Below are 15,663 nucleotides of genomic sequence, written 5' to 3' on the forward strand. Positions count from 1 at the left end.
AGACAACCAGTAGTACAAATGTAAACTTTAAAGCAAAATCTTTGGTCAAAGCATAACAGAAATACAAAATCTTGGTACTGTAAAGGATCTTATAAATTACTCTATGATTCAAGCTCTCTTGTTTTGCAAATGAAAGGTTAAGTGTTTACTTAAAAGCATAGAGTTAGATCTAGAACCAGATATTATAACTGTTAATTTAGTAATTTTTTCAACTACAAAAATACGCATATTTACAACAAAATCTAAAAAACAAATATCCTTACTAACATTCCAAAGTAATCTAAATACACCATTTCTAAAATATACTTGGCAAAAAACTTTTTTTGCTAAAGTTATTTAAAATTATTTTGAAAAATAGGACTAAGAAAATATGATGACATGCAAAGACCTATTTTGCTATCTTCTAAGTCACTAGGCTGTCTTTTTTTTCCTTACTGGACAAATGTAAAACTGTTATTCTCTTTAATACATTTTTGGATGATATGAGTTTTATAAAAGCAATGACAGTGAACTTAGAAACTTACAACATTACCAGAATGCTTTTTAATTACGGCATCCAAAATAGGGACTTTTGATTTACACATTTTCTAGAATAAACAACTATTTTCAAATTCATACAATATTACAATATTACTCATATAACATTCTTCAAATAAAAGTTTTATTGCTTATTTATTATCCACACGAGTTTTAGTAAATCTTATTTCTTTCCTTTTCAGCTTCTCATTTATTAAATTCATCTTGATAAAAGGTGACCATAAAGAGGATGCTGATCTACTATCAGTTAAAAATTACCATATATGTATTTCTATATACACACATACATATACGCACACACACTTATTAATAACTTATTACTATAACCTACAAGAAGAAAATTCACATGTTTCTGACACCATTAAGAGAAAAAGATTAGTGAAAGTCACCTGATCTTCTATAGGCATGACTAGAATGCCTCCCACTTTCAATAATATTTTCATGTAGTTTTCATGGTCTTTCTGGACACCAGCTCCACAATAAATCCGGTCATACTGATGGCTATCAGATGCTATCTCAAGGCAGTTACCAACCACAAATGCTGGTTCACAAAACTCAAATCTGTAAGGAAAATAATATGCATGTGTAAATATTCATTTCAGAATAATTCTCTTTCAAGAAAAATTAGTCTAGAAAAAATTTTTTTTAATTTCATTTGATAAGTAATGTTATTAACTTTAAACTCTGGTATTCTATTAGATTATTTTATCCAAGTTCAATATAAAATTTTGAGTACCAAACCTGTTCTATTTCACAATCAAAGGGAAAGAAAATCTGATTTGTCAAAATATTAACTTATGCTTAGATATACCTAAAAACTATTACTGAAGTCAATAACTATATCTAATGGAATCCTACTACGATTTTGGTCTCATGATCTGCCAAAATAATTTGCAATGCAAGCTAGAATTCAGGGAAACAAACACTTGGGCAAATTTCTCCCCAATGGAAAGGAAAATGTTCATGGGTAAATGAAGTTAGTAAAACTCTAGAGAGTACTTATCTCACTACTATTAACAGCAATAACTTTTAACCACATGGGAAGTCATTCTCATTTTGTTTACTATAATCACTGCATACAAGTAAAACATTATGAGCCCCTAGGACGGAGAATATTTTTGCTAACCTTAGGCTGAGGGACATTTTAAAATTAGGATACTATACTTAAGAGGAATAAATTAGCTACCCTGACATATTATGGCTTGTTGCCCTCTTCCCACACATAAACAACAGAAAGAAAAGAATTAGATCATCAATCAGGTAACTTTTAACCCTGACAACTCATTTCTAACTACAATATGGTTTGGGATAACAGGCCTCTACTCAATTGCCTGTATTCTAATTGAATGCAGAAAAACAGCCTCTAGGGGGAAACAGATACCTTTTTTAAAGTCTCTATTAAAAAAAAAAAAAACCAACAACAGTTTATAAATATTTTCTTTGGTTTGTGTTAACTCTTATGTTGAGTTACATTACAAAAGACACAGTACATATATCCAAAATAATTAAAACCTTGGTAAAACATTTACCTGTAAGGAAAAACAAACCAATGGCATAATATGGAATCCAGTTTTTGTTATCTAAAAATTCTTCAGCTTTTAAGTTAAGAGTGACAAAGAACATAGAAATTAAGAGTGACAGACAGCATTACAAAGCTAAAACATCATTTCGAGGCAAAATAACTTTTAGGAAAAGCTTTGGCACGTAGTAGGGAAAAAATGCAATTCCAATAACTTTCCAAAAATTGCAGTTTGTGTCCAAAATATAGAGGCAATAGTTCTACTTTTCTTTGCATTCATCAGACCACATCTAGAATACTGTGTTCAGTTCTGAGTGTTATATTTTGAAAGATATCAACAAATTAAAATACATCCAGGAGAGACTGACCATGACAGTGAAGGGACTTGAACCTATGTGATGTAACAAAATGAACTGGGAATATATTTACTCTAAAAATTACAACTTACATAGAGGACACTACCACAAATTTCAAAATATCTTAAGAACTCTCATATTCTAGGGGACAGAACTGGGACCAATAGATGAGGGGTTATATAGAGAAGCAGATTTCTTCTACTTAAAAACTAGAGCCAACAATTTTAATGTTCAAGCAGAGAACCTACTATTAATAACATCTCTTCACTTGTTAACACTGGCCTACAAGATCTCTAACATTTTTTTCAATTTAATAGGTATAAAGAATTTCAAAATAAAATTTCAAATAAAAATATCAATAACTGTGATTTATATTAAGAAGCAACTTGGCAGAATGGATAGAGAGCTAGTCTTAAAGCCAGATGGACATGAACTCAAGTATAGCCTCTGACACATGTTGGCTTTGTGACCCTGGACAATGCAAATAACTTTTCAGCACTATAGAGAAGAAGTGCCAAACTCATAAGCTACAGGTTGTTCTCAAAATTGCCTGAACCAGATTATAAAGTTATTGGGCCATATTTATCAAAATAAAAGCATAATGCAACAGAGATGTTAATCTGTGGTATTCTAAAGTCAATATTTACAGTCTGCATATTTGAATGACACCACTGACAACTCTATAATAATGTAAACTGGAGAGAAAGTACCAACCTTCTCTAGTAGGAATTTTCTCATTTGAAATCCTCTAAAACAATGAAATCACAAAACCAGTTCCTATCTCAACATAAGATTTTCAAAAAAAAAGTTTTATAAGTTTTATCACAATTGAACCTTACAATAACCACAAGTAAATACTGAAGGTATCATACCTATGTATAGGTGACAAAACCGAGTCTTACAGAGTAACTTGCTCAATCTATGTTAAGTGCAGGAAGAAGGATGTGAACCCTGATCTTTCAGATTCTAAATCCAGATCTCTAGGACTGTATTGCCTGTCTTCTTGTGCCTCAGTTAACTGTAAATATCCTTATGGAGTGAATCCTTTGAAGAAGGGAAATAGGTTTCCACTCAGTTCTGCAAAGTCCAAATAATATACAGCAATAATAGTAAAAAGCAATTCAGGTTTTGCTCTTCTCCATTTTACTGTGCTCTACTGCTGCTCCTCCAGCTCCAGGGCCACACGCTTGGTCCAGAAACTCAAACTACCTCCTAAAGGCATCTGTGGCCAAAAAATTTCACCACTTGGTCATCAAATTTCCTTCTTGGACACTGCCACTGCTAAGCTTGAGCGAGCTCTCTTAATGGTGTGGGTATGCAGGCTTTATTTCCCCAGGGAGCCAGAGAAGCTCTTGGAACTCTTATGCACAGTCTATGGATTTCTCCTCTACTAATCAAATTTGTATGCTTCCTTTTATAACACCAATGAGCCACAACAACCTGTCTGAATCGTATCAACCCAAATTAAGACAATCACTCCATGGGGCTGCTGTTCATACCTCTCCAAGTGTCAGAGTATTTCATGCCTACTCAAAATTCTAAATTATAGGAGTCATCAAGTCTATGAACAACCTTGTACAGAAAAATAATCTCATCTGTAACACAAACCTATGGCAATGACATGATCTACTAATCAGTGCACTCCGTTAGACTATAACCTGAATGAGAGTAGGGATTATTTAATTTTTGTATTTATATCCCCTACACATCACAGAGTGCCTAGCATAAAGAAAGTAGGTACTTAACATGCAATTTTGTTGCATACTACTTTTGATATGGTGACCAGGAATAAAAACTATACTCTCCCTCAGTGTCTGATCTCAACTGATCCCTCAGGACAGCAGTGCAATCCTTTTACTCTTCCTTAACTGAAACTTTAGCCCACTCAATAAAGTGCTTGTTCCAAACCTACTTTATGGAGAACAATCACCAGGAGTTCCCTCATCTTCCCTCTTAGCCAAACTCCGTATCCCATTCTCCTATATCCCTCTTTATTCCAGTTTCTGATGCCCATTCTCCTACATCCCTCCTTGTTCCGGTTTCTGATGCTGGAGGTCCCAAGGCCAGACCCTCCACATGTACCTCTGATTCCCTCCCCTTTCACCTTCTCCAGCAGACTGTTTCCACTAACATCACTTCTCTCTCTAATCTTCCATCTCCTCCTATCTACTGGGTTACTCTCCTGTGACCAACAAACATAACCAAGTTTTCTCCGCGCTGGAGAACAAAAACTCTCACTAAACCCTTCCCCCTCTCATTCTATATTTCTTCTTCCCTTCTTAGCCAAACTCCTTGAAAAAAGTCATCTCCTCTTCATGCTTCTGCTTCCTCTCTTCCAAATGCCCTATAATCTAATTTCAGCTTAATTAATAACTCAATTAAAATTGGTCTCTCCAAAATTACCAGCAATTTTTTAAATTACCAAATATGAAGGTCCTTTTCTCACACCTAATTCTTCTTGTCTTCCGAAGTATTTGTTGTTTTCAGTCATGACCCCATTTGGGGTTTCCTTGGCAAAGATACTGAAGTGGTTTGCCATTTCCTTCTCTAGCTCATTTTATAGATGAGGAATTGAGGCAGAGTTAAGTGATTGGCCCAGAATAACACAGCTAGCAGGTGTCTGAGGCCACATTTTAAGAATTCTTCCTGACTCCAGGGTACTATCCACTGTGCCACCTAGCTGCCCAATATATAACACTACCGAATTCTGCACCTAGATACTTTTCTTTCTGGGTTTCATATCACTGCTGCTGTCTCTTACTTTTCCTGTAACCTGTTTAATCAATTCTTCTCAGTCTGTGGGGCCCTGCCTTGGATCCTCTTCTGTCACTACATTCTTAGTGACCTTGTCAGCTCCCATGAGTTTTAATTTTTCTTTCTGTGTAGTTAAGATCCAGATCTATATATCTATTATTAGTCTCACTCCTGAGCAAGTCCTATATCACCAACTGCCTACTTACCATTTTAAACTAGATCTCCCACTCAAATTCAAAGTATCCAAGGAAGAATTCATCTTTCCCACAAAGCCAATATCCTTGTTTCAGAATTTCCTATTTCTCATATTTAGCTTTCAATCCACTAAACATCCCAGATTTTTCCTACAACTGCTATCTATACCATTACATCCCATCTAATTTTATTACATCCCTTCAAGATTTTACCCATAACTCAAGCTGAGATGGTTTCAGATGTTGTCCTCCAACATTTTTGCTAGTCTAATAAGTTGTTACCTACATATTTAATATGCATTCTACTGATGACTTTATTCAAGTACTTAAAAGCAAATGGTTATGACAATTTTTTAAATTGCATCCCTAGGACCTTCTGTAGTATCTTCCAGAGCCTTGTACTGGGGTGATGGTAGGGGTACCCCTACTAATCAATGTTACCAGAAGTTAAAATGGCTAAGGTCACACTATCAGTGTATGTCAGGGTTGGAATTCGAACTCTAAGCCTTCCTGACTATGAGACCAGTTTTCTATTACTACTTTTATATCTTATCTTGTATATACTAATATGCTTGAATATTTGCTGAAATTTGAATTTATACAAAACTGCTGAACAGCATAGGCCCAAGACTAATCCTTAAAGCAATCTACTAGAAACCTATGACTACTCCATATTATTTTGATATATTTAAAATCTGTTTTGCTATTTTGCCTTACCTCAAAATAAAAATCTTTATTTAAAATACTTCACAAGGATTTTGTTTGTCAGCTGAATATACAAATATATCATATTTAATGTGCTTATATGAAATTTAACTGAAAAAAAGAATGCAATTCACTTTTTGTTAACACTCATAACCATCAATAACCAAATATATTTTATAAGTGCTTAGAAAACCTCCATATCAAAATGTGAATGTAAACATACCAAAAACATCCTTAGTTGATAGGACAAAAGATTACATAAAGCACAAAATCACAGTAGATAATTTTTCAGTGGATAGTTTCAAATAGCTTTTGTTACAAGTTGGGTAGTAGCATTTTTTAATCTGGTCATTTAAAACATAACTAAAGAGTCCAATACACTCAAAGGAGCAAGTAAGTTTCTATTTAATTAAAAAAAAAAAAAACAGTAACATTTTTGAGAAGTATCATAGCACTAAACCTGAAGACCTAGGTTTATATTATAATTTTGATAGACAATAGCTGTTACCATAAGCAAGTCACTCAACCTGTCTGTGCCTGAGGCAACTCTCTAAATCCGTAAATTGTAATTAAATTTGATGATTAAATTAGGTAATAACATTTCCCCCCAAAACCCTTTAACAGAAATGTAAGCCAAGAGTTGAAATACTGGCAAGATTAAAAAAAGGGGGGTGGGGGCACTTAATGACCATGGCTAACTTCTTTTGCAACGCAAAAGAAATCTCAGTAACTCCAATTGCTAGTTTGACTTTGTCAGATCTGACAACAGAACTATTAGATCAAGTTTGATTTGGAGATAAAATGTAATTCTTATATATGTCACTGACCACTTAACAAAAGGTTTACTTCGTTCCAACCCAGCAAAGAAATATAATAAGAATCCAGTGGCTTCTATAGAACATTGATCTCCTCCTCTACAGAAATTTGCAAACTGTGGTGATTTCAGACAGCTTTAAGTAAGACTGGCTCTGATTCCACATAGTCTCCACATAAGACTTTCTATTTACCCTTAGATGATCAGAAAGCCACGTCACACTTTGTATTTTGAATTTTGCATAAATAACTCCACTCAAAGGCTCACAGATCTATATAGAAGGGACTTCAGAAGCTACCCTAGTCTACTGTTCAACTTTTACACTTAAGGAAACTGAAGCTGAAGTAAAAAACAAAAACAAAATTGGTCTGTCTTGAATTCATTCCATTAGAATGTAAAATTCCTGAGACTCTGCATCCCCAGTTCTTGGCATTTTATGCCCTAAACCCTAATAGATCCTTAATCAATGTTTGTTGAAGGGAATGGAAATGAATTTACTTCTAATTTTGATCATGTTAAATGTACAATCCTATGATTCAAAGTAATGTTAAATTATTTCATTAGACTTTCACACTTTATTTTCTGAGTCATTTTGGAAAGAATCATTATTTTTTTTAATCACCAACAACCATTTCCCTCAAAATGGCATTAATTTTTCCATTCGACACAAAGATTAAAACAGACATCATACCTTCTATTATTTAATAGAAACATTCTTCACATTTAAATTTTCAGAATTATCCCACTTATCTGAATTTAATTTGTCAGCTGACATTCCCAAATTACCTATTTGAGGAAACATCTGCAGTATTTTCATTGGTCCTATGGATATCTGTTTGTCTATCACCAGGGACATTTGCCATGTCTTATTTAAACGTTTTCTGCCAAACTCTGCTTCTCTTGATATTTCCTCTTTTCTTAGAAGCTGAAGAACTAGAGATTAAGCCTGTCAAAAAGTTCTTCTTATGGTCAAACTGAAATCTCTCCTGCTTTAATTTAGGCATCTCTCTTATTGTTTTTCTTCAGGGACATGAACAACACATGTAATATAGCTCTAAGTAAAATCCTTTACATACTTAAGAGGGTTATTAAGTCCTCCCTTAGCCTTCCCTTCCATAAGCAATTGCAATCCTAAATGTTCAAACATACTAATTTATTAAACTATATTCTCTTAAAACTTTTATGAAAATTAATATATTTTGAGAAAAGAAGTACCTGACATTTTGATAACAGTCAGCTTTCAAACATAAAACTAAATCTAAAGAAGATACTTTCTGATTCTTACACATAATAATCCTTATAATACAACAAAGTATCACTGTATCCTGTTTTCACATAACAGTACTACACTATCAACTCATACTCCTTTTTGTTTATTCATTTATTATGAATAGAAATTTCATCATGCATGAAATGTAGTGGTCACCACCAGATTGTTCAAGGTTCCTTTCAGTCCTATACCTATTTCAAAACATGTCTCAACGTGTCATTTGGTAAGACTGTAAAAAGTAGGTGTCTTTTGCTTTTTGGGTGTCCACTGGGTGCATGAAATTATACACACTATTCTTTTCTCTAGTGACTAACTGCTAAATTTACATGTGTGTACACATTCACACACACCATATACATATGTAGTATAGCTGTATACTTGTAATAGTGTAGCTGTTAGCAAAAAGGACTTGATTTTAACAGCAAAGATATAGAAAAAATTAAATAACACTATCTTTCATAGTATACTTATTCATATCTTCATTCAACAATAAATTATTGTGCTAGAACTAAAATTTTTCCTTTCATAAGCTCCTGAAAACACAATAGTAACAGCTACTGGGTAGTACTTGAGTACTCAAATGTCTCACTCTCTGAGTAAGAGCTAGTGCTGGCTATATTTACTATTCTCTAGACAATGTTATTTTGTGTGCTAGAGACTACTTAGGTGGCTTACCATAACTAATTTAATCAGCCATAATGTGGACATGACAAGGACATTTTCCATCCATTATAATGCTGAAATCAATCCATTATTGTAAACAGAAAAACAGAAGTACTACAGAACTGGTATCAGATTTGTACATGAAGGCCAATGGAATATCAACTGTACTAGGCATCATGAATTAATAAGCATGAGCATATGGCTTGAGAAATCTTTTTGATAATTTACAGTCTGGAGACAGACTGATAAAAATTAGACTGAGGGTGATATTTAAAAGTTTGTGATGAGAATTTCTCAAGAAATCTTAATTATCAATATATCCAAATCATACCTAAAGAAACACAGATATACATATAAAACATACATACCATATGTTACATATACCAATTACATACATGTATGCCTCTGTGTGTGTGTATATGTATACATAGATAGATAGATGTTACTAGAAAGCCTTAAACTACTTCAAGTAGTCAATATGATCTAGGAAACTACACAAGTCCAAAAAAAAAAAAAGACTTGGCAAAGACTCTAGAATCAGGAAGACTCATCTTCATGAGTTCTAATAGAGCCTCAGACACTTACTAAGCTGTGACCTTGGACAAGTCACTTAACCCAGTTTGCCTCAATTTCCTCATCTGTAAAATGAGTTGGAGAAGAAAATGGCAAACCACTCCAGTATCTTTGCCAAGAAGACTCCATATTGGATCATGAACAGTCAGACATGGCTGAAACAACACAATTAAAAGTGATATTACTCCATATGGTTCTAATTTTACTTATGGCCTCATGTTTTTCAGCAATGTTTGAGGTTTTAGTCTCTAAATGTAAGTTGAAACAAGTCCTTTTTTAAATGTAAGTGAAATGAAATGACAACTTCTAGTCTTTGAAGGAAAAACATTTTGACAATTAACTTTTTTTCCCTACAATGCTAACATCCTCCGGAATCAAATTTATCTTTAAAAATCAGAGGGCTATGGCAAGCCATTCTAAAGGAAAATAGTTCAGCAATATTTTGCATTAACCACAGGTTCCATTATGTACTCTATTTATAGTGATCTATTGACAATATAGTTTTGAAAAAAATTAATGACTACAATTATATAATGAAAATGCTTTTCAAAGTCCAGTCTCAATATATTCCCATTGGTCTTTTTCCTCTATACCTGGAATGCATGCTCCCTAGCTTCTGTGAAGGCTCAATCCAGGTAGCATCTCCTCCATGTAGTATTTCCCAATTTCCCCAAGTTATTAGTGTTCTCTTCCTCTTGAAATAACTTGGTATTTATTTCTCTAGATTAATTTTGTAATCTCGCAAGCTCCTTGAGGCAGGAAAGATTTGGGGGGAATTGTATCTCCTAGTAAATATGCACAGTGCCTTACATAGACTAGGCATTCAATAAATGTTTTGAAATTTAAAGTTAACTCTTAGCATTTTCTTTAGTGAAAATGGAAAATGATATATAACTTAAATAACTTCGTTAAGAATTTCAGGAAAAATATTTTCCTAAAAATAACACTAGGATCTTGATAACTTACCTTTGCTGTGGTTTTCATTGGGACGTGAATGTTGTAATATCTTGATCTTGAGATGGAGAGGTGATTTCTTTCACAGCTGGGAACCTTGCCAACTTGCCCATAAAATTCTTTTGATAAGCTGCTAGGAGATCAGGGTGACCTAGCCTTGCCCTGCAGCTTCCCTCTTAGATGGACATTCTAGGTCTAGGAGCTGACCAAGAGTAGAAAAAACAACATTCCCCTTCAATATACTGTTGAAGTGGGGTCTGGCATTTTGCACATCTATTTCACAATGTGCCACAGAAATATGTCATTACATCTGGGATATATTTATTTTTCAAAAGCCCATTAACTAATTTATTAAACTATTTTCTCTTAAAACATTTTATCAATTAATATATTTGGAGGAAGAAAAACTACTTGGCACTTCTGATAAAAGTGCAAAATTTCAAAAATTGAGGGTGGAAATAGAAGCAGATAAATTCTTAAATGTCCAAAAGCGTTTACACCACTATACCTTCAGAGAAACTTGCAACCAACAGGTAATAGAAAAATACAAATAAAGGGAAAAAATAAATACTGATTTTCCTCCATCAACCCTGGCTCTCAGGGGATGATCCCCTTTCCACTTAAGCACAGCACAAAACTGCTCACTTTCCCCTAGAGATTATATTTAATTTAAAAAAAAACTTACAAGCATGCCTTTCACACAAGATCCCTGAAAATCTGACTGTCCTCTCACCTCCCTCCTCCAACCCTCTAGACAATTACATTCACAATTAAGTTTTTGAGATATATATATACTGTACATAGATATACTGAAATGTTTCCAATTAAAGCTAAAAGTTTTGTTCCAAAGATTATACTCAAATATTAAATGCTTTTCAAAACCAAGTTTTCAATATTTCATTTTATATTTCACAGAAATCTAATAAGAGTATTTATTGCTGATGCTAGCATTCGCTAGAGATTGCCGATAAGCAACTGGGCTTATAATAATTTTTTCCGCATTTATTCCATTTTAAAAACCAAAGCCAAATGTGTGGTCATATGGATTTATTAGGTCAAAAAAACCTGGTATATTTTAGGTAATTCTCAAATACATGGAGTAATAAATATACTTTATTAAATATATTTATTAAGCCAAAAATGAGAGCAAACATAGCTTAGTAAATAGAGGAAAAGCTTTGGAGCCAAGGAAAAGCTAAATTCAAGTCTTGCCTCTGTCCTCTATTACCTAGTCATGTGAACACAGGCAAGTTGATTAACCTGTCAATAGTCAAGGTAATTCCTTGAGACTATTTATTGAGTTCAGCTGTGATTTACATGAGGAATCATGAAATTATACATCAGAACAAAGACAAAGAAACCTCAATGAGACAAGATGAGATAGTCAAAAGCAAATGCCAAATCCAATATTTCATTAAACTCATTTGGGTAAAAAAAAAAAAAAAACACCCAAAAACAAAACAAAAAACTTTTGTGGAGTTTTGAACAAATCTGGACTATAAGCAAAAAGTGAAATGAAATTGAAGCTAATACATCTTGATTTCCATCCATATCTACTCTTCTCTTCCCCCCACCTGCAAAGTATTTTTTCCCCCTGAAATTCACAGGATCTTAGATTTAAAGCCAGAATTGGTAGTCTGTGCAAAGTTGTACAAACTATATTTTAATTGTAATAACTGCTGAACTTTGAAGATGGAAAGAGATCTTAGTGGTAGGACCTACTCAGGTTTCCTCACTCCTAGGCTTTCACCATAGACCATTTAAATCAGTTCAACCTCTGCTTGGAAAAAAAAAAATCTAGTCTAAAGTTTTATACAATAATAATTCTTCTGAATCTTAGGGATGAATTTTTCCCATGAGCAACAGTTAGTTTTTTAAAGTGATATTTTTAAACATGTATTAATCAATCAACTCATTAAGAGTCTGCTATATACAACAAACTCTGAGATACAAGTCAATACTGACAGTCTATCACGCCTTCTCAAATTACTATCCAGTCAAATGAGTTCAACTCATTTATGAAATTTATGAAGACTACTACATATAAAGCACTGTGGTAGACAGAGTTGCCAAAACAAACTAAACAAGCCTTGCCCTTAGGAGCTTACATTCTACTGCATGGATACTGCATATACACATAAGGAAATACAAAGTACTCAAAGGATTAATATTAAGGAGAGAGCATTAACACTAGTATAGATCAAGAAAAGCATATTATAGGAAACAGCACTTGAAATGTGCTTTGGAAATAGGGATTCTGAGGCTCAGGAAGACTAAGTACATCCCAGACATGTAGGACCATCTAACTTTTAAAAGGCGTAATGGCAGGCGATAGAATGTATCCCAAGGATAACAGACAGCAAGTCAATCTAAATGAAAACAGTAAATGGAGAATAATATGAACTAAGACTAGAAAAGTAGGAGTGATGTATGTGGTAGGTTTTAAATGCTAGGCAGAGGATTTCATATTTTACCCTAATAGTACACAAATTCTATCTAATTCTACTTAGGAAAATAAAATATGTCCAAATAAGCTGTGTGTACATAGATACTACAGCTTATTTCATATTATAAATGCCTAACAGAAGAGGTAATTCTTTGCCACTGTTCCTACTACTAACTTCTGCCAGTCAGAACAAGCCTACACCCTCTTCCAGTTGGTAGAACTTCAAAGACTTGTAAATAACTATTATATCACCTCCTTAGTCTTCTCTTCTTCAAGCCCTAGTTTTTTCAATTCCCAGCATAAAAAAAAACAACAACAAATTTATCCAGTCCTCTAATTATCTTGGTTGTGCCATCCTTGGTTGGCCCTAGTGCTTTTTATCCATGTTTTTCCTAAAATTTGGTACCCAAAATTGGGCATAGAGGTGGTCTGGCCAGGACAGAATACAGTGGGATTATCACTGCCTCCCTCACTACAGACTTATAATGGACTTTTTTTTGCAGCATAGACCTAGACTCTTTGGCAGTCTGGTGAAACCTATAGATCCCTTCCCTCAGAATACTTTTAAATCCATAAAATACATAGAATTAAAAAGGAAATCAATTACAAATATTACACACATATATGCACACATATATATGTATGAATTAAACCACGTTCATAGACCCCAGATAGAGAACCCCATTATCTAGATAAAGTAGTCTAAAATATTGTTAGGTTTTCTGGCTGCCAAACTGCTCTACTGACTCAGATCGAACTTATAGTCCATTAAAACTCCCAGATAATTTCCCACAAGAATTACTGACTAGCCAATCTCCCCTCCTGCATTCGCTATTTGTACAGTTAGTTTTTATTTTAACTCATGTGTAAAGTTTTATTGAAACTAAAATTTGGGGGTTCTGTTCAATCAGTCAACAAGCATGTATTAAGCATCTAGCATGTGGTAGGCTTTGGGTTTAAAAAGAAATCAAAATGTCCCTACCCTCAAGAAGCTTACAGTCTATTAAGGAAATATAATATATTTATATATCTACTATATATATATATATACTATATATATATATATATATTATATATATATATCTTTAAGGAAATATATTATATCTACACACACACACATATACACACACACACACCCACACAACTTAACTAGCGGAACAATCTAAAAAGCCTCATTGATGTTCAACTATCCATTCAGTTCCTGATCATCATACCAAGAACACTAGGTGCTGGGCTGTTTTCCTTCTTGAGCTCCTTTATCTTCAATCAAGTAAAATATGCATGCTAGTGTCTATATCTCAATACGTAATGTAAATGCTGAAATATATAGCTTCAGCTTGGCTTGTAGGAACATAAAGATAAAGGGAAGAACGTTTTATATAAAGATTTTCCCTCCTAAGCATATTAGAAAACCAGAAAATAAAGGTAGTTACCCTTTCTGTAGCTTACTCCTGTGTATGTATTATCTCTAATATTACTTCTATTTTATAGATTATGAACCTCTTCTATCCCAAAATGTCCTTGAAAAGATCTCAATATAATTAGTCATTTAATGTTAAACAGAATTAATCCCAACTATTGTTGTTATTAACAAAAAAAAAAAAAGGAACATACTCCTAGACCTACTAAATGGTTAAAAAAGCCAGTCACCTTATGGAAGGTGATTATTTCTGTTAAGCTTCAAGAACACTATAATTTATATTTTAGGATAATACCGTGAATTCTAAAAGTTAACAAATTTCATAAACATTTAACTTAACTCTTCCATAGTTTATTCAAAGATAACATTGAATTCATTGTTTCAAAATAAACTGCAGTACTTAAGAATTACACTACAGCCTGTAATGTTATCTAAAAATCTTTTAATGTAAAATATTCACAAACAAAAATTCCAAGAAATGTTTAAATCTCACAGCCAAATGTATTTTGTATCTGCTCCATTTTACCTTAAAAATACATAAAACTCAAAGTGGAGGAAAGTTGATAATTTTCATTTTGAGTCAAACATGCATTGCTAACTTAAAGTTTGAAAAATCAAATGGAAATGCATTTTTTAAAAAAGCAACAATATAACCTAAAGTCTATTTTATGCATTACTTTTTTTTAAAATTTTGATGATCAAGAAAGACAGGGTTATTGCCACTTGATGGAACGGTCTGAGTTTCCATAAAAACCTTGTATAGGAGGATGCTGTACTGTTCAATTTACATCCTAGGTCCTGTTCTGCTTTGCATTATTAAGGTGGATTATGAAGTCCTCTTACAATTGGGAAAATTATCTCATAATGTAATTTTTAAAAATCATATTGTCACTGGGATGTATAAAACAGTATGTACTACTCAGAATGAAAACAAAGATACATTATTTTTGTATTTTATTTTTATAGAAACTGCTTTTTTAAAAAATGACAAATGAAAAATATTGAGGTATTATTTTCATACATATTATCAACTTATCTTGGTTAATCACACCTACTGGAGGCAGATATATAAATGTCACTAGAAGATTTTTAGCAAATTGGGGCTCCGAATTCATGGAATTAGAAAACAGTACACCTGGCATTCTTAAACTGATGTGCAAATAGCCATCTCAGCTCAATAGCTGAAAGAATTCCCCTTTATCCTTAGAGATTTCCCTCTCTTAGGTATTAAAAATTGCCACTCTCTGGACAGGACAGGAAGAAAGGATGAAACAGAAGAAAAGCTCTCTTATATACATTCTTTTTCTTCCCTCCTGTCACACTCCCTTTGTCCTACCACAGTAAGTCAGTTATAGTCAGCAATGTAAAAGGGGAAGTGGGATAAATGTTTAATCTCATCATGCCTACACTGTGGTGCTACTAGGGATGCTGCCTCATCTAGTTGTCCAGAAAAAAAGG

The 15,663-nt window shown here is 33.4% G+C and overlaps 1 protein-coding gene across 4 annotated transcripts in view; it reads right to left on the reverse strand.

Moving 5' to 3' along the window:
- PCMTD1 (protein-L-isoaspartate (D-aspartate) O-methyltransferase domain containing 1) overlaps window positions 1–15,663 on the reverse strand; it is a 55,225-nt gene that overhangs the window by 8,225 nt on the left and 31,337 nt on the right. For 3 of the 4 annotated variants that reach the window (XM_036769177.1, XM_036769183.1, XM_036769191.1), the window contains exon 4: window positions 927–1,098. In XM_036769177.1, coding sequence (XP_036625072.1) covers window positions 927–1,098 — 172 coding nt within the window. Of the gene's footprint in view, window positions 1–926; window positions 1,099–10,351; window positions 10,542–15,663 lie in introns of all 4 variants that reach the window. The other variant, XM_036769198.1, reaches the window with a different exon arrangement.

Source organism: Trichosurus vulpecula, chromosome 1 (genome assembly GCF_011100635.1).
Source record: "Trichosurus vulpecula isolate mTriVul1 chromosome 1, mTriVul1.pri, whole genome shotgun sequence".
In the NCBI taxonomy this organism is placed as follows: Eukaryota; Metazoa; Chordata; class Mammalia; order Diprotodontia; family Phalangeridae; genus Trichosurus; species Trichosurus vulpecula.